At 47.3% G+C, this 24,572-nt stretch overlaps 1 protein-coding gene and 2 pseudogenes across 1 annotated transcript; all 3 read left to right on the forward strand.

The window, feature by feature from the left end:
• The first annotated feature begins 1,205 nt into the window (after window positions 1-1,205).
• HEBP1 (heme binding protein 1) lies at window positions 1,206-12,580 on the forward strand. The gene is made up of 4 exons (XM_066634359.1): window positions 1,206-1,361; window positions 8,845-8,983; window positions 9,656-9,836; window positions 12,377-12,580. Exons 1-4 carry the CDS (start codon window positions 1,284-1,286, stop codon window positions 12,546-12,548), a joined length of 570 nt encoding a protein of 189 aa, XP_066490456.1. The 5' UTR covers window positions 1,206-1,283; the 3' UTR covers window positions 12,549-12,580.
• Window positions 5,475-5,591, forward strand: LOC136658252 (5S ribosomal RNA; annotated as a pseudogene).
• Window positions 12,581-23,923: 11,343 nt separating the features above from the next.
• Window positions 23,924-24,043, forward strand: LOC136657805 (5S ribosomal RNA; annotated as a pseudogene).
• The last annotated feature ends 529 nt before the right edge of the window (window positions 24,044-24,572 follow it).

The following is a 24,572-nucleotide window of genomic DNA, read 5'->3' on the forward strand; positions in this document are numbered from 1 at the left end:
CAGGGAATACCGGATGCTGTAGGCTTATACCATAGTCTTTCAAGACTGAAGGTTGCCAACCATTATGTGGTTGCCATTGGCTCCAAGGTCTGATGTCACACCTTGGAAGCAAAGGGACAGGATGGGACAGTTTGGACAATGCCATCTGCTGCTCCCCTGCCTACTACACAAAGAGGCGTGTGAGCGTGCAAGCTCTGCCCCCTTCTTGGTGCGCCATTCTGCTGACAGCTGCCCTCATATGTCATTAGTTACTGCTTAAAAATTACTTGTGGCTCAGGTGATCTGCGTCCGGCATGGTTATGTGGAGCAGAACAGCATGCCAGGAGGAGGGGGAGGGATGTGTTCATGTTCATCAGTGCACGGCAGGTGGAATTACTGGATGGAACTGTCCTTGCCAGCATTATGGGAAAAGCAGAATTCTATGTCTATGTGCAACTTTTGCTGAACTAAACAGCGTAATTACTGCATTTATGCCACGATGGCATTCCAAATGATACTTTCTCTGTTACAAAATGATTATGTTGCCCTGTTCTTTGGGGGGAAGCCAGGACAATGAAGCCTGTTCAAATTTGTAGCATAAATGTGCCGAGTTCTGCTCATGGCGGACAACAGAGTAAAAACCTGGACAGAGCTGTGCTTTAGCAGCAAGAACTGTTCAGTGCCTGACCGTGGCTTTCCATTGGCCACTCTGTACATTCTGCTTTTGAGGCCCATGTGCGGAAATATGTTTTTAAAGTAGGCACAGAGACTCGTGCCTGAGCATCATTCACGCATCCTGGGTCTGCAGCACGGGTAACCGTGCATTTGCCCCAGTGGTGCCACACACTTTCATGTGTCCTGTAGTGCAATCTTTGTTGTATGTGAATGCCTACGCAGGCGAGACTTTTTGCAAAGGTGTTTCATAATGTGTGAAGGAGTGCCAGCATGAGCTGCCAACTCTTTTGTGACTGGCCCTGCTGGGAAGACCTTTGAAGGCAAGAAAAGCCTCACCAGCTTCATTTCAGACTGTCAGGCTGTGCTTAATGGCAGAGGCGCAGGGCCAGCTGGAAAAAGTTGGCAACCTTCCTCACTCCTGGGCCCCCACACGCCCTTCTTCCTACCTCCCGCAAGAACAGCGAACTGCTCGATCCCTGGGCGAGATCTGCTTTTCCAGCTGCAGACGGAACCCCTCCCATGTCCCTCCCACGCCAGGATCTGGTGTCGCTTTCAGGACGCGGAAATACAGGAGCTCCTCCGCGGGTCGCGCAAGGCTGCTGCAGGGCGGCCCCGATCCTGCGGCCAGCATGTTTGGAATGATCAGAAACTCCCTTTTTGGCACCGTGGAGGTTTGGGCCTGCCGAGTCCTGAGCAAGGGGGAGAAGGTAGGAGGAGGGCTGGGGCCCTGGAGGGCTCGAGCGGGGGGTGGTGCTTTGCTCGCCCCCCCCTTAAGGGGAGGGGAAAGCAGAGGAGGTGCTGTGGTTGGTCTACTCACAAGGAGCTCTTTGTATGCCAGACCTCCTGTGCCCCAAGTAAGGAGGCCATGCAGATGTTGCCATTCACCAATCAGCCAACCCTAGTGACAATCTGTCTGACCGATGTATTTCACATCAGCCTGTGGAACTCCTTGCCACATGATTGGAGTGGCGGCTGCTATTTCACCTCAATCTGTGGAACTCCTTGCCACTGGATGCGGTGGTGGTGCCTGGTTTAGATGCCTTTAAAAGGCATCTCCAGACAGATATCTGAAGGAAAAAAGTCCATCACAGGTTACAAGATGTGATGAGTGTGTGCAGGCTCCTGGTTTTGGAAGGAGGGTATCTCTGAATGCCAGGTGCAAGGGAGGGCAGCAGGATCTCTTGTTGTCTTGTGAGCTCCATGGGGCATTTGGTGGGCCAATGTGAGATACAGGAATGGACTAGATGTGCCTATGGCCTGATCCAGCCGGGCTCTTCTTATGTTCTTACATTTCCCCCAAGAAGTTCAGATCTTTCTCTCTTTCTCTCCCCCCCCCTTACACTCTCAACAAACCTAGCTGAAGGAGGTCTCCCTGATCCTACTTGAACACTTGGAGGTGCTGGGATGTGACCCTCACAAGAGATCTAGGGGTGCAGCAACCGAAAGTAACCCTGGGACCATTGTGCTTGGAAGAGAGCACGTTGCTCTCCAATAAGCATCATGCTTTGTTATTTCCAGAATCCACATGTACCTTTTCTGTTGTCATATCCATGCTGTTTTTGCTGATTATCTTCCAAGAGACCATGCCTGCAGCCGCTAATGAAGTCATTTGGTATTGGGGTTGTTGTCTTTTGAATGGCAGAGATCCACAGGTGAGCTCTCCTTGCATGGAGAGGCCGTGATGGAATAAATGGTACCTGTTGATTTCTGCCTGACATGCAGATATGAAAAAGGTGCAGAGCCCTTTTTCCCTGAAGGAAAGTGGCAACAACACATGCAATATGTTGTTTGCTTACCCTGGGAGATGTCACTAAAGGATTGAATTTGTTACTGTGGTAGGAGAGAGACTTCTTTGTAATTATCTGCAGAACAATCCTGTGATTCACTTGTAGGATGTCTCGGGCTCCTGGCAAAATGCATCTCTTAAACCCCCAAGATGCACCGCCTATTGCAGCAGCCATTCAGTAAAAAGAAAATGATACATTGGAGAGATTGATGCTAATTGCGGGCTAAAGGGTAATAATGTGAACAGCCCACTGTCAGGGCCTCACGGCATGTGGTGTCATAGATCAGCCAGCATTATGGCAGCACCAGATCATAACTCTTTCTTCCCCAAAGGGAAGAATTTTGAGTCACCTGCTGTTTCCCAGCTGGTGGCATTTTCTTCTTCTGTTCTGCTTGACACAAATTTCCCGGTTCTTTTCGGCCACAGCTAGCATTTGTATTGCACCCTTACTATCAGGAATCTGAAGTGGTGCCTTAGATCTGTGGCAGCCCTGTGAAGTACAAGGCTGAGACACGGGGTCACGCTGAACATAAACACCAGCAGTTTTGGGTCGGTTGGTTTGAAACTCAAGATACTTAGTGGGCTGATGGTGTCCCACAAGAACACAATAATTGGAGACAGACAGCAATACAGTTTGACAAAACAGAGTCACTAACCTGTCTGCCCGCTCACCCTTCTCAGTGCCTCCTTTTGACTCCTGCCTCCTCATCCTGACCCTCTCCTCCAAGCATCTCGAGGCTGGTTACTCTTTGGAGATTAATAAAGAGAAGAACAAAAGAAAGAGGGGGAAGAGAAAAAGCTTCTGTACTGCACTGTGCAGCCACAAAATGTTTTACAGACTGAGCTGCCCCAGATACAATAGAACTTGGAGGCCCATGAAAAAGGCCCATGTGAGTGAGGCACACAGAACATGCACACAGCTATGTGCCTCCCTTCCAGTGCTCTTTTCCAATGTTGGGAAGCACTTTAGGAGAGAACCTGCAGGGAAATAAGCCACTACATGTGGGTAGAGCAGTGTTTCTCAAACTCTGGGTTGGGAGCCAATTTCAGGTGGGTCCCCATTCATTTCAATATTTTATTTTTACTATATTAGACTTTATGCTACCATGGCATGTGACTGGATTGGGGAATGTTACAGACCTGAACTTTTAACAGACTACTCTGTATATGCTTTTAACAATGATAGTCAATGGAACTTATTCCTGGGGAAGTGTGGGTAGGATTGCAGCCTAGGTTAGTTAAAAATTTTCCTGCTTGATGATGTCACTTCCAGTCATGACATCACTTCCAGTGGGTTCTGACAGATTCTCATTCTAAAAAGAGGGTCCCAATGCAAAATGTGAGAACCACTGGGGTAGAGGGTTCTGCCCCCTCATGTCCACATGTCTCTTTAAAATAAAAAATAATACCCCCCCCCCTTACATGTACACAGAGCATCCATCATTGAATCTAGCTTGATTCTATTGTCTGAGGTCAATTTTTGTGACGGAGCAGGAATGTGAATTTATGGATGAGAGCTATATTACAGAGGGCACAATCCTAACCCCTTATGTCAGTGCTTTTTGGCACTGGCATAGTGGTGCCAATGGGGCATGTGCTGTATCTTGCAGTTGGGTGTCACTCACGGAGGCCTCCTCAAAGCAAGGGAATATTTGTTCCCTTAGCTCAGAGCTGCATTGTCTTTATGCCAGTGCTGGAAAGCACTGACATAAGGGGTTAGGATTGCACCCAGAGTGGCCACCTGGCCTCTCCTCCCTCCTGCTGTAAAAAAAACTCCAAAAACAAACAAACAAAAAAACACTTCTTTTTGGAAAAGAGGGCACTACTTCTCCTTGGTTCCTTGTTCCAGCACTGCTCTACTGTTCTACTTTCAGAGTAAGGAAGGGGGTGCAGAGGGGTGCGAGGGAAAGTTGAGGCAGCTACAGAAGTGGCTGCCTGTGCCCATCTACTGCTCGGGGCAACCAGTTCACCTCCCTTCACTGCTGAGCTGGCACTGTACAAGCCCTTTGAACTAGCCATGATAGGTATGTGCAGGCTCCTGATTTTAGAAGTAGGCTACCTCAGAATGCCAGATGCAAGGGAGGGCACCAGGATGCAGGTCTCCTGTTGTCTTGTGTGCTTCCTGAGGCATCTGGTGGGCCACTGTGAGATATAGGAAGCTGGACTAGATGGGCCTTTGGCCTGATTCAGATGGGCTCTTCTTATGTTCTTAACTAGCACACCACATGGACTCGTTGATATCAGTGTCTGTATATATTCTGCTGTTGCCAAAACCTTTCTGAAACTGATATCCTTACACAGCTGTTTTCAACTGGTGTGCCATGGCACATTGGTGTGCTGCGAAAGGTCCACAGGTATGCCAACCACAGCGACTGAAAATTCCTGAACAGCTCTTCCAGGTTCAGCAGCTCTGTTTCTGGGCAACTGTCTGCAGTAACAAATTACCCATCCTTCCTCTTCCACCAGCAAAATGCAGAACCAGCAGAAGAAGAGGGACAGTTTGTTACTACAGACAGTTGCTCTTGAAACAGAACCACAGAACCAGGATGAGTCTCCCAGAAGCTAGAAGTAACTTTACAAGAGGCGAAGACCATAGAGAAGACCATAGAAGTCAGTGTGCCTTGCTATCCTAACACATCGTCCTAATCAAATCTTGGGAGGGAGTTTATTTGTTCTTGTAGCTCCTATGTTATTCAGGAATAACCAGTAGCCCACGATGACATAGCTTAATATGTTGTGTATGACCTTTTTCTCTTTGGGATCTTGTCAATGGCTTATCAGAAGCAGAATTTTGCCCAGGCACACCTCTTAGGGGGGCCAGTCTAAACTACTTATTTAGCAAGCACTTTTGCCCCTGGAAAGATGACAACTGAACTTGGAGCTCCTGGTGACAGGATAGCCAATATTTTATAGCCTTGCATGTTATATTTAAACCATACCAGACAATATAAACATACAGCCTAGAAATATTCTTGACATGTTAAATCAACCCATTTATACAGCCCTGTCTATATGCAAAAATTATTGATGCAAAAATTATTGACTACCATGAGCACATGCCCGATCTCGTCTGATCTCGGAAGCTAAGCAGGGTCAGGCCTGGTTAGTACTTGGATGGGAGACCGCCTGGGAATACCGGGTGCTGTAGGCTTATACCATAGTCTTTCGAGACTGAAGGTTGCCAACCATTTGTCTACCACAGCCTTCTTTAGAGCCCAATCCTGAGCTCGGCGCAGTGGCTTTGTGCCGCCGCGCACTGTTGCAAATGTGCCATAAGGCACATTTGCGAGTTCTACTGCCCGGCTACCACCTGTGCTAACCCAGCGCTGGCTGGTGCTGGGCTAGCGCTGGGCTAGCGCTGAGTGGGTGCCTGGCCTCCACTGCTCGGCAGAGCCGCGGCACAGTAAGCGAAGGAGGGGAGAGGAGAGGCAGGCGGAGGGCAGAGAGAGGGTGAGGAGGAGGCGTGACAGGGAGGCGGGGAGCAGAGAGAGGTGTGCTGGAAGCGGAGGTGTGCTGGAGGGAGGGAGCAGGGAGGCAGAGGGGCAGCTCCACCTGATCCTGTCCATTCGTGTAGGGCTTGGCGCCCTACACGAACAGCTTAACCTAAAGCGAGTAACCCCATTGCTGGGTTGCTTCCCTTATGCCGCCTGCGGCAGGCTGAGGCACATAGGATGTGGCGGCAGCTGTTCTTGGTGCCGCTGCAGCTGCGCGCCCGGCAACTCAGGATTGGGCTATTAATCTCTTCTTTGCATTGGAGTTTCAACCTTTGTTCCAAAGGTGTTAAGTACTCAGATTTTCTTTATACCTTAATTACAGTCTCAGGATCTTTTCCTGCAAACATTGAACATCAATCTTATTGGAGTTTATATGTAATGTCTTGATTTAAGTGGAATATTTTGAATTATAATACTGTATGGTGTTTTGTATTTGAATGGTTATTTTGTTGATCTGGAGGAGGACTTTTCCTTACTGACTTTTTAAAATGGGAATGTGGCTTTCTGTATATATCACCAATGCAGCTCACAGTATTAAGTGAAAATGACATACAATAAAACCATCGCTCCTCCCAAGCTATATAACTGACACAACCCCCCCCCCCCAGCCCATAGGCAGATGGTGTTGCTACCAACTCTGAGATCTTGGGGGTAGGACAGTTTGCTAGAAAAATATTATCAAGAAATTCATTTTTCCTAACAGTTGTTTAGGCTGGCGACCGGTGTCACTTTTTACATTACCTTAGCGTCCATCCAGCTTTGTGATCATCACTCAAATGGCACTTGTGCTTGGAATGAATGTCTTGCACAGTTCTGGCCCAGATGCTCATTACCTTCCAGCTCCATATTCTGCAGTTTACACAGAGAACAAGTGTCGTGGTCATTCCTGCTACCTGATTATCATTTAGGGAATCTGTATGTAAAACATGCCTGAAAAAATAGCAGCTATTCATGCCACATCCACATCATGCCACATCTGCTATTCATGCCACATTATGCCATCATGCCACATCATGCCATCATGTCATCAGCTATTCATGCCACATCATGCCATGCCATGTCATCATACCAAGATCCAGGTCTACAGAGCTTGCATCCTGAGTACACTTCTGTACTGCAGCGAGTCATGGACTCTTCGCTCACAACAGGAGAGGAAACTGAACGCTTTCCACATGCGCTGCCTCCGACGCAGTCTCGGCATCACCTGGCAGGACAAAGTTCCACAGTCCTGGAACGAGCTGGAATCCCTAGCATGTACGCACTGCTGAAACAGAGACGCCTGCGTTGACTCGGTCATGTTGTGAGAATGGATGACAGCCGGATCCCAAAGGCTCTTCTCTGTGGAGAACTTGTGCAAGGAAAGCACCCTACAGGTAGACCACAGCTGCGATACAAGGACATCTGCAAGAGGGATCTGAAGGCCTTAGGAGTGGACCTCAACAGGTGGGAAACCCTGGCCTCTGAGCAGTCCGCTTGGAGGCAGGCTGTGCAGCCTGGCCTTTCCCAGTTTGAAGAGACACTTGGCCAACAGTCTGAGGCTAAGAGGCAAAGAAGGAAGGCCCATAGCCAGGGAGATAGACCAGGGACAGACTGCACTTGCTCCCGGTGTGGAAGGGATTGTCACTCCCGAATCGGCCTTTTCAGCCACACTAGACGCTGTGCCAGAACCACCATCCAGAGCACGATACCATAATCTTTCGAGACTGAAGATTGCCAACAAATTCATGCCACAGTGTTTTCTCAAATTATTTATTGGATCAGTGAGTAGTTGGTCTTTTGTCCATTGCTTCCAATCCATCAGTCATCTGTCCAAAGCATTCTTGATGAATCCATTGTCTAGCAACCTCTGGCACAGGACAAAATGTCACTGGTGGTAAGGAAATGGGATGAGTGGTATATTTTCTTGTTCGCCTTGTAAACAGGTTACAGGCTAGCAGGTGTAGCTAGCCACTCTGGAGCCTGGGGCAAAATTAATGATGCCAGGTCATGTCACACTCTTTTGGCAAGAGCAGTGATTGCAGCAGGGGTGCAATGAGTGGGCGGCCAGACTGTTTCCCAGGCAGCCTGCAGTCCAGTGCAATTGCTACCCCTGCACCCCCTCTAGCTACACTACTGAAGGCTAGTTATTTTCAGTTCTACATTTATAGTTGAAGTGACTGTATCACCAGGAAATGGGATCTGGAGGTCCGTTGGTTGTCCCCTATTACAAATTGGTGCAGCCCCCTACTACTAGTGGGATGTGAGCAGATTTGGCCCAAGAAACTCCTTACGGTGCAATGCAGTGGTTAGGATTACTGTTGGGCCTTGTCACCAATCCCAGTAAGAACTGTTGTTGCTTCTAGTGTAAAAATTAGCATGCAAATGGAAATCCACTATGTCTCAAAGGCATGTGCAAATTGAGAAAATTGAGTCCAATTTTATTGCTGCTTGACTGGCATTATCTATACAAAGATGTGTATTTTTTTCTCTTCACTGAACTATACTGATTACAAACTGAAGTGTAATGTGTGGAATGAATGTTGTTGTAGCTAAATGGGGCACCTTCTCCAGAGCAACAGTCTGGATACTATAATTATTCCCCATATTCCTACTATTCCAAGGAGCTAAGGGTCACATGCAACTTCCCCCCTCCTTTACAACACTCCTACGAGATTGTCTAGGCTGAGTGATAGTGACTGGCCCAAAGTGACCCAGCAAATCTCAGTGGAGATATGAACCTATGTTTCTCCTGCGACACTAACCACTATACCACTTGGGCTTTGCTGACTTGTATGATCAATTGTTTTTCTTAAAAGGACAGCTAGTCTAACAGGCTCAGTGCTTCTTGCAGAGATCTTTTCCCTTACATAGACACACATTGGCTTCATCTCCCAGAGAATCTGTTACAGTATCTGACTGTTGCATTCCCAGGATGAGGTGGCCTACGAAGAAAGGACATATGAAGGTGGACAATTTGCCACTGTCGAGCTCACTGGAAAACCTTTTGATGAGGCCTTACGTGAGTCAGTGCTGAAACTTCTCAAATATGTTGGAGGAAGCAATGACCAGGGTAAGAAACTTTACAGTCTTTCTTGAGTTCCCATCAGCTTTTGATTTTGCAGCACATGTCTGTCTGTCTGTTGGGAAAAACTAGACCTTTCTGGCTTTGTGTTATTTTTGACCCAATCCTAAAAGGGCCGCACATAACCAGGATAAGCATTCTAGAAGCGTAAGGCCTTTATGGTTGTCGCAAAACGTGACATGCCATTCATCACGGCCTGGCAAGTGAAGAGTGGCTGGCTCCATGCACCAGTGGCCCAAGGATGTCCTCTGGTGCCAGCACATCAGCACAGGGAGTGGGGGCAGGCAAAGAGGGGGTGGAACGGGAGGGGAGGGGAAGGAACAGGACAGAGCTGGGGTGGGAAGATGGGAAGGATGACAGATGGAGGCTAGGAAGGGGTTGGCATAAGCGTGGCAGCACAGCCGATATCCTGTCCCCCTTCCTGGCCTCAGTCCTCCAACCCAGGCCCATGTGGATTTGAGCCAGCAATATATTGAGTGCAGGTAGACCCAGTGAGCCAGTGCTCCCTTGCCCTGGAGGCCTCCTCAGGATCCAAAACCCCCTTGTGGAATATGTCACGCACCCTATTGATGCGGCTTCATTGCTACACAGGGAACTTTGTAGGACTGAGCTGCCCGTATCTCAGGAAACTGGGGTCTCTGTTCTGTGTTTCTCTTCTAGGGGCTGGGATGGGAATGATGGCTCCAGTGTGTACCACGGTGTTTCCTGAGGACGACGGGTCGCTGCAGCATAAGGTGAAAGTCCTGCTGCGCATTCCAAGCCAGTTCCAGGCCAATCCTCCCTTGCCCAGTGACGAGAGCATCCAGATTGAAAAGCGGGAAGAAATGACTGTTTACTCCACGTAGGTGTTTTGAATGCAGGGGCCTCCACCTCTAACCTCTACCTCTAACAGCCTCCACCAGCTATGCCTTCCTGGTGGGTGTTGAATGCCTGGGGTCTTAATTCTGCCTCGACGTCAACCCTGTGGTTACTACTACTGAGCTAGGTGTGGGACCAAAAGGAGTCCTCCTTCCCCATGCAAGGATGGGCTAAAAAGAGAAAGGGAAATAGCAAAGAGAATGTGTTTTGATTTTGTGGAAGCTCAGGTATCTCTACACATCGGGGCAAGCGTCATGGTTATCATGCTGGCAGTATTCAGATTGTAAATTTCTTGGGGCTGAGGCTTGCATGTTTTGAATAGGCATCTCTGTAAAGCACCATGTACAGTGACGCAGAATACAAATTATCCTCATCATAACCAAGGATCAGTAGCACTCATCTCCGGAACCAAGCAAGCTCTGGAACCTGTGTGGTCATAAGCATGTGCAGAGTGCCTCTTTTGTCAGAATCTCCAAAGAAAATCCCCAAGGAAGTGTTATTTTCTCCTTTGCAAAATGTAGCTCAGAGAGCAGGGTTTCAAGGATTAATTATGTTGAATACAAAGCTTTGTGAAGGGGTAATTTCTTTTTTTTAAAGCAGTTTGGGGTTCTGTTGTACATGTTTGTGTGTAACACACATTTCGCTCCTTAGTCCTAGACGTTGAACCCAAACTGTGGGGTTGCTCTTTGTGTTTATCACTTTTGATCACAGTTGCCTGGACGTGATAGCTTCTAGGAGCGCTTGTGTCAATGAGATAAGGGTAAGCCTGTACTTTGGCAGCTGCCCCAGTCAAAATATGCATGTAGACACTGGGCTGGGTGGTTGGATGTTCCTGCCTCTCATGACAACTTTGCGGGTGGGATTTTCCCCATTTGTGAGAAACCCCAGCTTTAAAGAATCCAGAACAAGCCAAGGTTGAGGATCAAAGGCTGTGGAATTGAGCTATTGGTCTGAGCCAGAAAGATGATTCCTTGTCTCTTAGGCAGCAGCTTTCCATCAGAGCACTAAATCAACACATGTATTGGGAATTGATAGCCTGTCACTTTCAATATGGCAGTTCCTTTGAACCCAGCTGAGAAGCCCTGAATGAATTGTGCCTGCCATTTCCAATTGAGAAACAGGTTTGTGAAGACCCAGGAGAATGACACTGTGGATCTTTCAGCCCAGGTGGCCTTTGGGTGTCATTCTCATGTCGAGGCAAAACTAGACTTTATTGCGGATGTGTGCTGAAGTCTGCTGTCACGGACCATATTTCAAGAAGGATGTCTCTCTTTGCGGAACAGAGGGCTGGGAATCCACTTTCATCCTAGGGATCCAGGGAAGAGAATGTGCAGCCCTGATCTCTGTTGTTCCCTCTAAGCATCTGACGTGAAATGTCACATTAGGCCTTTCTGGCAAACTTTACCTTTGTGGCAGTCGCCTTAACTATAACAACTCCTTGTGCTGTTGTGGTAGATGAAGTTCCCTTGACTGACGTCTCCCAGAATTGCCACTAAATACACACTTTGAGTCTAACCATGACGGACACATGGGCAAATAGGAATTGACCCTCTTTTTACCAAAGCCCCAGTCTCTTGTCGCTGTTGTCACCGATGGGGTGAGATGCACAGTTTGACTAATTCAGTGTTTGTGAAAAGTCGGGGCAACTGAAGATATGACTGGAGAGAGACTTTTTGCCTCTTGGTGCACAATATCTGATTTATTGCTTCTCCATTGGAGGCTACTAGGGAAAACAGAGGCTGTCTAAGAGAAGTAGCGCCTAGTGGTTAGCACTCAGCACATCCCTCCCTGCTCTCATGTCACTGATTTACTGGGTCAGCAGCTAAATAGTGGGGGAGAATTGGTACGTATCTGATGCCACCATGCCAGACTGGGAAAATCAGGCAGGGGGACCATTTAAGAAAGACTTCCTTTTTCAGGGGCCTTTATAGGAGAACTTTGAGGACGGGGCTGTAGCTCAGGAGTTGAACACTTGTTTTGCATGCTGAGGGTCCCAGGTTCAATTCCTGGCATCTCCAGGGATAATCCCTGCCTGGAATGATCCCTGTCTGGAATCCTGCTGGCATTTTAGGCAATACGTTCTAGATGGATCTGACTCGGCCAAAGACCACTTCCTATGTTTAATGTCCCTGTGGATTGTGTCCCATTGGTCAGGTCAGCCTTTGTCCCACTTCTGAATTAGGTTTCAATCCTTTACCCCTCTTCCTGGGAGTAAGCCTCCCTGAACACAATTGAACTTACTACTGAGTGAGTAACGCACATGTAAGTAACGGGTTGCTGAGTAAGTAACGCACACGTAAGTAACGGATTGTGCTGTCATTGGCACCGAAATTTGCCATCTGAGCCAGCTGCCTCCTCTTGAGGCCCATCTCTGTGTAGAGAGTCAGAATATTTTAAGAAGGTTCATACCACTACCATCAAATTTATTTTTTTTAAGATATTGCTCAGGATCTTTATGGCATTGCTCTCTGGAATTCCTCTGCTTGTGACCCTCTACATTTTTTTTCTTGTCTGTCCTCATAGGCAATTTGGAGGCTATGCCAAAGAAGTGGATTATGTAAATTACGCCACCAAGCTGAAATCTGCCTTGGGGCAGGAGGTGACCTACCAGAAAGACTACTATTTTTGCAATGGTTACGATCCCCCCATGAAACCGTATGGGCGACGCAATGAGATTTGGCTGTTGAAAAAGTGAGCAATGAAAAGGAAAAGAGAACTGCACCGGTTCGTGGGGTGGGGTGGGGGGGAGGGAAGGGAACATGAGGAAAATATCTTCAGGTAATGTGGATAATGGATACAATTGTTGCAGACTTTCCACTGCTCTGAGACGATTGTCCTTTGAAAAGGGTGCGCTGCCCTTGCCAAGCTTTTCATGTCCAGTAAACAGGCAAAGCAAACCTATTTCTTAGTAAAGGAGCAATAGAAGTACAATACTTGTGACAAAGCGTAGTGCACTTGAAACATGCTCAGCCAATGCACCTGTCTTCTGGGGCACCTGAAAAAGGGAGCCACCTGCCTACTTAGGGCTGAATCACTTCTTCTCTGACTCATTGCTGAAGAGCACATGATCATCTTAAGCGCACAGCCTCCTATTCTCTTAGGCCAGGGGTGTCCAAAGTTTTTGGCAGGAGGGCCACATCAGCTCTCTGACACTGTGTCGGGGGGCCAGGGAAAAAAAGAATTAATTTACATTTAAAATTTGAATAAATTTACATAAGTTTACATAAATGAATATATTAAAGACGAACTTATATGAATGAATGAAGGTCTTGCAATAGCTCAAGTCCTATAAAAGGCCTTGCACAAAGCAAGGCTGGCCTTTCCTTTGCTGCCGCTACTGCATCACAGACGTGAAACAGCAAGAAGTGGAGGGAGTCCTCATCCCACTGCTCATCAGAGAGGTCAAACAGTCGCCCTCATGCAGCGAGCAGTTGCGTCGGGTCAGTGCAGGCTCCAACAAATCTCTGGAGGGCCAGATGCTCATTGGAGACTGGGGGCTTCCTGAGGACCACATTGAGAGGCCTCGAGGGCCACATGTGGCCCCAGGGCTGGGGTTTGAGCACCCCTGTCTTAGGCTGTCCACCTCACATTGGTTGACCTGATACAAAATCTAAACAAAATGGACCACCTCATCAGTCAATAAAAAGGGATGAAAGAAGCTATAATGTGTTCCGCTGGCCTCACAGTATCCGCTGTCACCCAAGCCTGCCCAGAGGACTAATAAGCCAGCTGTGCTTACAGGCCAACAAACTTGGCATCAGTGAAACAGGTGGGCACTCCTGTAGGCATGGCCAACCTACTAACAAACATTTTGGCCTCTAGTCCATGTCTTCCTCTCCGCAGGCACTTCTCAAGGATTGTGCCAAACTAGCTGATGATACATTGACTGTGAAATCCACAAGCTGCCTCACTTGGCGTTTTGATAGTCAGGCCAGCTTTGACAGCCCAATCCTTTGAGTGCAACTCTGGGTAAGGTTGGCTGCATTACAGCAAGTAGAAGCCGCAGCATTGGCAACTATCACCGTTGCCAGCTGTAGTATAGGGGTGTTTATACAAAGCTGTTTTACTATACAAAATTGGGGAGGACTCATGTGGCATTCTGGGCACTGTGAAGCTCTCTGCAGGTAATTTGCAACACTTCCTTTGCCCAGGAGATCCAGCTCTTTTCTCTTAATGCATTAGCAGTGCTGTTACTTTGTGTCTATATAATGGGGGGGGGAGTGGGGTTAATCTTGCTCTGGGGATGTGACCTGTTTAAATGGGAGCATGTGCAGCTTGAATGCTGGGGGTGGGGGAGGAATGCCAAGTTCCAGAAAAAGGAAGCTTGGAAAAGAAAGCTGCTGCAAATTGCCAGGCTGTTCAGAATGGCACAAGAGAAACGCATGAAACCATAGACACAAGGCAGCGGGGCATCTGTAGCAGTTCAATAACCTCCATCCCCACAGCATTGCCCATACCATAGTTGCCATTCTTGGGGCAAGAGTCTCTTTCTCCTTCATTGCTGCTCTTCCATGGGAGCATTCTCTTGTTCCACTGTATTCCTATGTGTCCTTCTTCCCCATTTGCTAACTCCATATACCCAGGTAACTCCTGCCTCCCCACCCACTCTTTCTCTTGAGATTTTCATCAAACTGCGCCTGGTATGGAGATTTTAAGAGCCTGACACATATGTGAAAGTTACCATGTAGAGGTAGTGTGAAATTGGGGTTTCGCATGAGAGCACTCAAAACCCAAGCAGAGAGGACAGAGAGATTGAAAAGGGAACGGTGGAGAGAGGATTGCTGAAAATAATGTAAAGAAATTAAGAGTGGGTCCCCTGTTGCATGCCAGATTGTTAGGTTGGCCCCACATTTGGAAAGGCTACCTAACCACCCTAAGTAGATGCTAACTAAAGGAAGGGCCAGCATGTCTCTGAAATGGTGCAGATTGCGTACTAATCTTTAAGGTTTTCCAGTGAGATGAAGCATATTGATTAAGGAATGCTTCGCTTTTAGTAACTTCTGGACATGGGTAACAAGGTTAATGGTATCTTCACTATTTTGTAATGAATACACTGGATTTCAATTACTTGATATGTCAGCAGTTTGTTTCATGAAACCGCAGTTAACAGATAAAAAGTACTGACTCTTGAAAATGAAAGTCAAGGTTTTTCCAGATTCTGAATTTTGTACAGGGCACCAAATTGTGATTGTATGAGATGACAGTAGACATGAAACGCACACACATGCACACGCACACACAATCACACAACCTTGCCTGTGCTCTAACAAAAATGCTTAGGGCCCAATCCTAACTTGCGCTGGAGCAGGCAGGTCAGCGGGCCTGTACTGCATCCAGGCGCAAGTTTGGGGCCAGAATCTGCACAACCCAAGGCAAGGGGAAACTTTCCCTTTACGCTGTACTGCACTGGCCCCAATGGGTCTAACTCAGATCATAACCACCGGATCCTGGCCCTGCCTCCCTGGGAGTGTCCACTGCCTGCCCACCCGCCCTCCGCCTCAAAACACCTCCTCCCTGCCGTCCCCCACCGACCCATGTGTCGGCCAAGCTCAGCCAATGCAAACTTACCGCACTGGGCCTGGATCTGGTGTGGAGAAGCCAATGCAACTCCTTGCGCTGGCCTCCCCAACTCTAAAGTTATCCCTGAATTGACCTAACTTGATTGACCTGGATTGATGATCCCTGGATTGACCTAACTTGTGCTGCACCTGTAGTTTGCTTCTTCCCGTGTTTTGAAAGGGGAGACTGAGCTTGGAAAACCTCAGTGTGAAGGCTCCAATTTGACTATTTCATTGAAAGATTGGATAATTCTGTCCCATAAATCTCTGTTCAAATTCTTGCTGAGATATAGTAAAGCACCTAAATAAGAAATGGAATTTAAACCGGATGGAACATCCAGCATCTTTGCTGAAGACCATGTCAGCTTCTGAACAACTATGCAATTTTCTATCTAAACATGGATTTGATAGACTGTTATTAAGCACCCATTTTTTAAGATCATGCTTTTTATGTTTGTAAGGGTGTAGCTGGATCCATCAACAGTGTAATTTTGTTGATCACACGAATACTTGTCAAAATTATTTCCAAAGAAAGAAATTTGAGAACTGGGGTGGTGCACATGGGACTTCTTTTACATGGGTGTTTGAGGGTGATGAGCTTTCTGATGCCTTTTCTAATACCCAGAGAGGGAGCATGAGCATCACAGGGCAGACTTGCTACATGCATTCCACACAAAGGGGAAACTCGAACATTTCATCACCTGAGGAGATGCACAGGATCGCCTTTCAAACCATTTTAGGAGGTGAAGTGGAAAGGAGCACCCAGGGTGCACTGGTGATTTGGCTGGCTACTGTTGCTGTATATGCCTCTGTCTCTACTATACCCTAGTCCAGCACATCAATCCTAAGCATGTTTTCTCAGAAGTCATTCTCATTTGTGACAGTAGCATTTATGTCCACATCAGTGTGTTTAGGACACCAATTTTCAACATTTTGCTTCTCACAGCACACTAGTCTTCGCCTCTTGTGATGTCCGTTCCGGCTTCTGGGAGACTCTTCCAGGTTCTGTGGCTCTGTTTCTAGGGCAACTGTCTATAGTAATGAATTATCTGTCCCTCTTCCTCCGCCGGCGGAGTGGAGGAAGAGGGACCGGCAATTTGTTACTCCAGACAGTTGCCCTAGAAACAGAGCTGCAGAATCTGGAAGAATTTTCCAGCAATTTTCAACTGCCGAGTTTGAAACTCCTGTGGCACACCTGTGGACCTTACATGGCACACCAATGTGCCACGGCACACCAGTTTTAAATATATTTCTGCAACTGTCATCCTAAACCAGCGATTTGCAAATGTACGCTGTACTTATGCTCAAGAGTGTGCTTCTGGCCTCTTTCTTCAGGCTGGGTACAAAAGCTGCTTCAGAGGCCACAAGTCAGGCCTTGAACCAGCCAAAGTGAGCTGCTCTCTGCCAGCTTTGGGAGGAAGAGAAGAATCATCTTTGAACTCCATCTGGCACCATCTAAGAGATAGGAGAGGAATGCTTCCTCTTTATGATCCCTGGTAGGGCATTGTGCCCCTGGTGTTCAGGACAGACAAGAGGAAACAGTTGTTAACACAATGGAAAATGAAGACTACTTAAAAGACCTCACTCCACTCAGGAGTCAGTGTCAATTTTTCTTCGGTGGGACCTGCTCTGCTTTTCCCTGCCTTCACTCCTCTCCTGCTACATGAACCTGGCTGTGATTCAGGGTGGACTTTTGTCTTTATCTGGGCTTCAGGAAGGTTTTTAACCTCTGTTCCAAGGCTCTCATCATGTTTACCCGTTGAAATATTGATTTGTCATTTTATAGCCACTCTAGGGTTTCTTTAAAAAAAAATATTTAAAACACTACTTAGGGGGAGTGGCTTCATTGTTGCCACAAAGGCCAACCAATCATCACTCTGCACAGCTGGCTTTTCCTAAAAACAGGAACAAATGGTGGCTCCTGAGTTTCATTCAGTTGGTGTCTGCCTGTCCGAACAAGTTTCATTCAGGCAGGTGTCTGCCTTTCCGAACAAGGAATGAGTGCAGGTCCACAGCAGGTGTTTCAATTTCAGCTATACAGGTATATGTTTGTACTAGTAATGGGTAAGGCCCTCCCAATCCAAATTTTGAAAACTTCTCCCCAGCCCATTAATCCCCCATCCCTTTCCCGCCTACGTAGCCTCAGGTACTTAAATCTCTTCCCTTTAAAACCTACTTGTTGCTGGCAGCTAGCAAGCTTATCTGACCAGCTTGTATTTGAGATATGTGATGTTGGTTTATACATGTATGTGGTGCTGGGTGCCAGCGAGGAGAACATGACCTGGATCAGTATTAGGGCAATTGAACTGGGCTGATGGTGGGAATTCTCAGGTCCACAGAGTTCATGGGAACATAAGAACAGCCCCACTGGATCAGACCATAGGTCCATCTAGTCCAGCTTCCTGTATCTCACAGCAGCCCACCAAATGCCCCAGGGAGCACACCAGATAACAAGAGACCTGCATCCTGGTGCCCTCCCTTGCATCTGGCATTCTGACATAGTATTGTATTGGCAACCTTCAGTCTCGAAAGACTATGGTATCGCGCTCTGAAAGGTGGTTCTGGCACAGCATCTAGTGTGGCTGAAAAGGCCAATCCGGGAGTGACAATCCCTTCCACACCGGGAGCAAGTGCAGTCTGTCCCTGGTCTGTCTCCCTGGCTATGGGCCTTCCTTCTTTGCCTCTTAGCCTCAGACTGTTGGCAAAGTGTCTCTTCAAACTGGGAAAGGCCATGCTGCACAGCCTGCCTCCAAGCGGGCCGCTCAGAGGCCAGGGTTTCCCACTTGTTGAGGTCCATCCCTAAGGCCTTCAGATCCCTCTTGCAGATGTCCTTGTATCGCAGCTGTGGTCTACCTGTAGGGCGCTTTCCTTGCACGAGTTCTCCATAGAGGAGATCCTTTGGGATCCGGCCATCATCCATTCTCACGACATGACCAAGCCAACGCAGGCGTCTCTGTTTCAGCAGTGAATACATGCTAGGGATTCCAGCACGTTCCAGGACTGTGTTGTTTGGAACTTTGTCCTGCCAGGTGATGTTGAGGATGCGTCGGAGGCAGCGCATGTGGAAAGCGCTCAGTTTCCTCTCCTGTTGTGAGCGAAGAGTCCATGACTCACTGCAGTACAGAAGTGTACTCAGGACGCAAGCTCTGTAGACCTGGATCTTGGTATGTTCCGTCAGCTTCTTGTTGGACCAGACTCTCTTTGTGAGTCTGGAAAACGTGGTAGCTGCTTTACCGATGCGCTTGTTTAGCTCGGTATCGAGAGAATGTGTGTCGGAGATCGTTGAGCCAAGGTACACAAAGTCATGGACAACCTCCAGTTCATGCTCAGAGATTGTAATGCAGGGAGGTGAGTCCACATCCTGAACCATGACCTGTGTTTTCTTCAGGCTGATTGTCAGTCCAAAATCTTGGCAGGCCTTGCTAAAACGATCCATGAGCTGCTGGAGATCTTTGGCATTCTGACATAGCCCATTTCTAAAATCAGGAGGTTGCACATACACATCATGGCTTGTAACCCATAATGGATTTTTCCTCCAGAAACTTGTCCAATCCCCTTTTAAAGGCATCCAGGCCAGATGCCATCACCACATCCTGTGATAGAGAGTTCCACAGACCAACCACACACTGAGTAAAGAAATATTTTCTTTTGTCTGTCCTAACTCTTCCAACACTCAATTTTAGTGGATGTCCCCTGGTTCTGGTGTTATGTGAGAGTGTAAAGAGCATCTCTTTATCCACTTTATCCTTCCCATGCATAATTTTGTATGTTTCAATCATGTGCCCCCTCAGGCGCAACTTTTCTAGGCTGAAGAGGCCCAAACGCCATAGCCTTTCCTCATAAGGAAGGTGCCCCAGCCCAGTAATCATCTTAGTCGCTCTCTTTTGCACCTTTTCCATTTCCACTATGTCTTTTTTGAGATGCGGCGACCAGAACTGGACACAGTACTCCAGGTGTGGCCTTACCATCAATTTGTACAACAGCATTATAATGTTAGACGTTTTGTTCTCAATACCTTTTCTAATGATCCCAAGCATAGAATTGGCCTTCTTCACTGCCGCCGCACATTGGGTCGACACTTTCATCGACCTGTCCACCACCACCCCAAGATCTCTCTCCTGGTCTGTCACAGACAGCTCAGAACCCATTATTAGCCTGTATGTGAAGTTTTGATTTTTTGCCCCAATGTGCATGACCTTACACTTACTTACATTGAAACGCACCTGCCATTTTGCTGCCCATTCTGCCAGTCTGGAGAGATCCTTCTGGAGCTCCTCACAATCACTCCTGGTCTTACTACTCGGAGAAGTTTGGTGTCGTCCGCAAACTTAGCCACCTCACTTCTCAACCCTGTCTCCTAAAAGTTCAACACAGCTGCAGGTCCATTGATGTCAACGGGGGCACTCCTTCTGGGGCAAATAGTAATGATGAGCGCCTTGGATCAGGCCTATGACAAGTGCACAGCTCCATTCCTCCATTGCACAATCCTGACCAAGATCTCACACACACACACACGCACAGTGGTTGCTACGTAGGTTTATGAAACAGGAAAAGGAAAGGGAAGCCACCCTTTCCCTTGTCAGGCTTTCCTTCTCTTTCTTTCTCCGCTTATGGCAGGATGGTTCGGATGCATTTTGAGCGTCCCAGTTGCAAGCTACAATGCCGGACTGAAAATGCAGGAATATAACTTGAACTGCTTTGAATTTATATTCTCAACTCCTGCATTGTCTGGGAGTCTCAGCCTCCTGCTGTGGTTTGGCATCTACCATGTTCACAGTACTGAAATGCAAATTACATTCACTACGTACAATTACGGTATGCAGATTAGCAGCAGCCTTCCAGTTCCAACTGTGTCTAGTACATTGCTAGATGTTGAACAATTTGTTCTTCCTTGTTTGTACAGGAAGATTACAATTTTAATGGTAAAATATTTTAACAATGGCGCTCTGTAGAGCTATTTGGCAGAGTTAATCAGCACCTACCATCCACCTTCCGTAGCAGTCCCTTTCTCTAATGTCCAAATGGATCCATGTGCATGAGTAGATGTGCCTCGTGCGCTACACCACTGCTTTACAAGAAATGAGTGTTTTAATGCCTTTCTATGTAATGTGAACCTGTTATATCCTTGTTACTTGCTCAGCTGTGCACCTTGAAACCACCCAATCTTACCCATGCTATTAAATAACACATGAGCCAGGTAGAATCATGCTCTGAGGTAAGTGCAACTTTGTTAGTCGCTGCCCTAGACACAGCTATACAGCTTCATTTTTTGCTCCAAGACCAGCTACTTGGATTAGCAAAAGTTCGACACAGCCGCAGGTCCATTTATGTCAATGGGGGCACTCCTTCTGGGGCAAATAGTAATGATGAGTGCCTTGGATCAGGCCCATGACAAGTGCACAGCTTCATTCCTCTGTTGCACAATCCTGACCCAGATCTCTCTCTCTCTCTCACACACACACACACACACACACACACACACACACACACACACACACACACACACACATTGGCTGCTACGTAGGTTTATAAAACAGGAAAAGGCAGAGTTTAATATACACCATGGGTCAGAAATTATTCAGAAATAATATTCCCTTTAGCTCATTGGTGATGTTATTTATTTATTTAGAAAGGAACGTGAGTTAATACTTTGAGAATTAACTTTGAGAATCTGTTGACAACCACCAAAAAATCTAATAGCAAAGTACTTGGCATGGCCCTAATCTTTTGAAATTGAAGGAATGGTTAAATAAAAAAGATAGCGTGTGGCTGAAATATCCCTACTAATGGAATATGTCCAGTTTAAGGGCAGTAGAATATTAACTGAAATGTTTGCCTGAAAGTAATCCCCTTCCGTAAGTTTGATGAAGAATAGATTTGTTTTAGCTGTTAACTTGTCCTGAAGCTTTTCATTACTGCAATAGGTGATGGCTTGTGTAGTATGTATTTATCTTTGACCATGATACTGGCGCCTATTATGAATGAATATGAGCTTGTGTGTACAGATCAGTTGTGTTTTATTTGTCTGATGGCGTAACAAAAAAGTTTAAAAAGAATAAAGTATGCAAGGGCCGATCTTGCCCTTGCAGTAACCTCTAGTTTGGCCCTTGGATGATTGTAAAAAAGGATTGGACAAATTCCTGGAGGAACTTTCAATAGCTATCAGCCATAGTAGCTACATGGTGCTTCCATTTGTCCTAAAGAGGAGCCTCCAGAAATCAGCATCAATCTTCAGGTGCAACATTGAAACAATCTTGGAGGTGTTAACAGGGCCTCCAGGATATTTCCAATGTTGCAACCTGTTTGGAAAAATCCTCTATGAATAGCCAGATGGAGCAAAACTCACATTCTGTCTTAAGCTTCCCCTGGAAAGAAGGAATGACCAGTTTAAGGTTGTAGTGTGGGTCTGGCATTTTGCTGCAATGTTTATTGGAAGGAGCTTGCAGTGGGAATGCAGGGACCAACTGCAGGCCATCGATGTAATCTATCTTCCCCACAACCTTTGCGCAGCTCTTAGTGCGTGCCAATAACAAAGCAAAAAGTAGAAACCTTTGCCAAGGAATCTGAAGCTCACATGCCCTTCACATGCACACACAGTTTGGAACCCTTTGCAAACTTGTAGTATGTTATCTAAAGTAAATAAGAGCATAAGAGCCCCTCTGGATCAGGCTAAAGGCCCATCTAGTCCAGCTTCCTGTGTCTCACAGTGGCCCACCAGGTGCCTGAGGGAGCACACAACACAGCAAGAGACCTGCATCCTGGTACCTTCCCCTGCATCTGGCATTCTGAGGTAGCCTACTCCTAAAATCAGGAGGTTGAACATACCCATCACGACCTGTAACCTATGATGGACTTCTCCATAAATTTGTCCAATCCCCTTTTAAAGGCATCTACGCCAGGTGCCATCACCACATTCTGTGGCAAGGAGTTCCACAGACTAGTCATTAAAGAATAATGGATTGTGCAATTTCACAAGAGCAGAGAAGAGGCAGGGACTTCAGACCTATGTGGTTCTACTAGGAAAGTGTGCTTACTAGGAAGCACGCTTCCGAGCAAGCACACTTGTGCTGCTCTGGTCACAGAGAGAAGCCTGTACAATGCTTGAGCACATCCTCCCACAACTGTACTCCTTATCTGCAAGGGATAAGTTACAACTGCTAGCATGGATACCTAAAACCATGGTTAGCAGCAAACCCTATAATTGCACAGGAAGCAGGCATCAAGACCTCTGTGTCGTTATGGAGAATTTAGCCATGAACTGTTAATGGCTGTGTCTCCAAAGCGTTCTGGGGCAATCACTTGGCTGCTGCAAGACATCCTGGGGACTGCCAATACTTCACAGGCTGCAGAATCACTTCAGGGTGGCTTCAAGATGGCCACTGCAAATTCAAAATGGGCACCGCTAATGTAGAGAATAATTTGCCATAAGAAATATTTGCCAGTTAAATGTACAATTTGGGAAAAGAGGGCAAACAAAACAAAAACAGTTAGTCATGAGTGTGACGGGGGGGGATTTGTGAACGGCAGATATGGGACCTGCAGATAAGGGGGGCTATTTGTATATGCAAATGTGAGATCTTCCCCCCCCTCCCCACACACACACTTGGAGCAGGTGCCCAATTAATAGTGCATAACAGCCATTCATCAAGCACTGCTGAACACTTAGGAAAATTGTTATGATTCCTCTTTTGTATGCTTCCACAATTGGTTCTTAGGTTTGTTGTATACTGGATGTCAGCCTCCTTAACCAAGCGTTCACAATTGATAGGTATGGGAAGTGCTTGAGAAATGCAGAGTGTTGTCTCAGAAGAACAGGAGTCCCCTCCGTATCTTGCTGGAAGCCCAGTTAGCAGCGGGCAGTTCTCCGATGAGCCAGCCAGGCGGAAGGCTTTCTTTGCTTTCATGTTCAATCAGTCACCGGGGCAAAGGGCAGCTGAGGAGGCTTTGTGCCCGGGCTGATCAGTGCACATGGCGCATGGTAGCTTTGGAAGGCAGCCTCGGGGGCTGCTGGACTGTGACCTGACTGTGGCTGCGGTCACAGCCATTCTTCTTTTGCAATGGGATTATCTGCAGCAACTGCTTGCTCTTCAGTAAGAGCGCTTCAGCTACATCCATCTCAAAACACATCAGGTCTAACTGGACTGAAGTTGCCAGAGATGTATAACACCCACCATAAAAGCAGTTCCACAACCTAATTTATTGTACTAGGATTGTTGGTTACAGTGGCGTCCTTGACAGAAATAGATGGAGCAGTGCAGGTCTGAGTTCTCCTTCTTTGCCAAGCATTTATGCCAGCAACAAACCACTTGTGTCAGCCCATTCATAACCTTTCTGCTTATCTCAAAATAAAATACATTGTGCTAAATGAGTCTTGGTACTGCTGAATTCTGAGTTTCCTAATCCTTACAGCCCAATCCTACTGCTGCTATAGCCTAATGGAGAGAGCTCTGGGCTATGGAGCGCGAGGTCGGTGGTTCGAATCCCTCCAAACCCAAAAAGAAAAAGAAAAATTTTAAGCAGCAATTGTTACCCTGCACAAGCCTGATCTCGTCTGATCTCAGAAGCTAAGCAGGGTCAGGCCTGGTTAGTACTTGGATGGGAGACCGCCTGGGAATACCGGGTGCTGTAGGCTTATACCATAGTGGTAGAAAACACTCTGACAACATGTGGAGGTATGCAATGCTGGAGTACTGGCAAGAAGGCCACAGCTGTGCTGGGATCCACTGAGGCACGTAAGTTGGCAGGGGAAGCGGGATGGGGTGGGGAGAGGTGAGACCGGAGCAAGAGAGGACAGAACGAGGTGGAGACCGGGGTGGGGGAAAGGCGGAACAGGAAGGCAATTGGGGTAGGAATGGGTGGATCAGCTCCGGGAAGGGGGTGGGCTTGTCAGTGGTGGTGGCCACTGAATCCTATCCTCCTTCCCTAACCCATTTCTGCAGCTCAAATCTATGCGATTTTGCTGGCGCAGGTCTTGCTGGCGCAGATCCTCAGCCAGTAGTTCCCTTACTCAGAGGAGACCTCCACAACTGCCTCCCCCCCCCCCCGGATGCAGCGGTAGCCATTTTGGCATCACTGCATCAAGGGAAAACCATAGGACTGGGTTGTGACGGGCTGTGACCCTCTCCTGTTTGAGAACATTGGCATGAGCTAGACTTCAATTA

Source organism: Tiliqua scincoides, chromosome 7 (genome assembly GCF_035046505.1).
Source record: "Tiliqua scincoides isolate rTilSci1 chromosome 7, rTilSci1.hap2, whole genome shotgun sequence".
Taxonomy (NCBI): Eukaryota; Metazoa; Chordata; class Lepidosauria; order Squamata; family Scincidae; genus Tiliqua; species Tiliqua scincoides.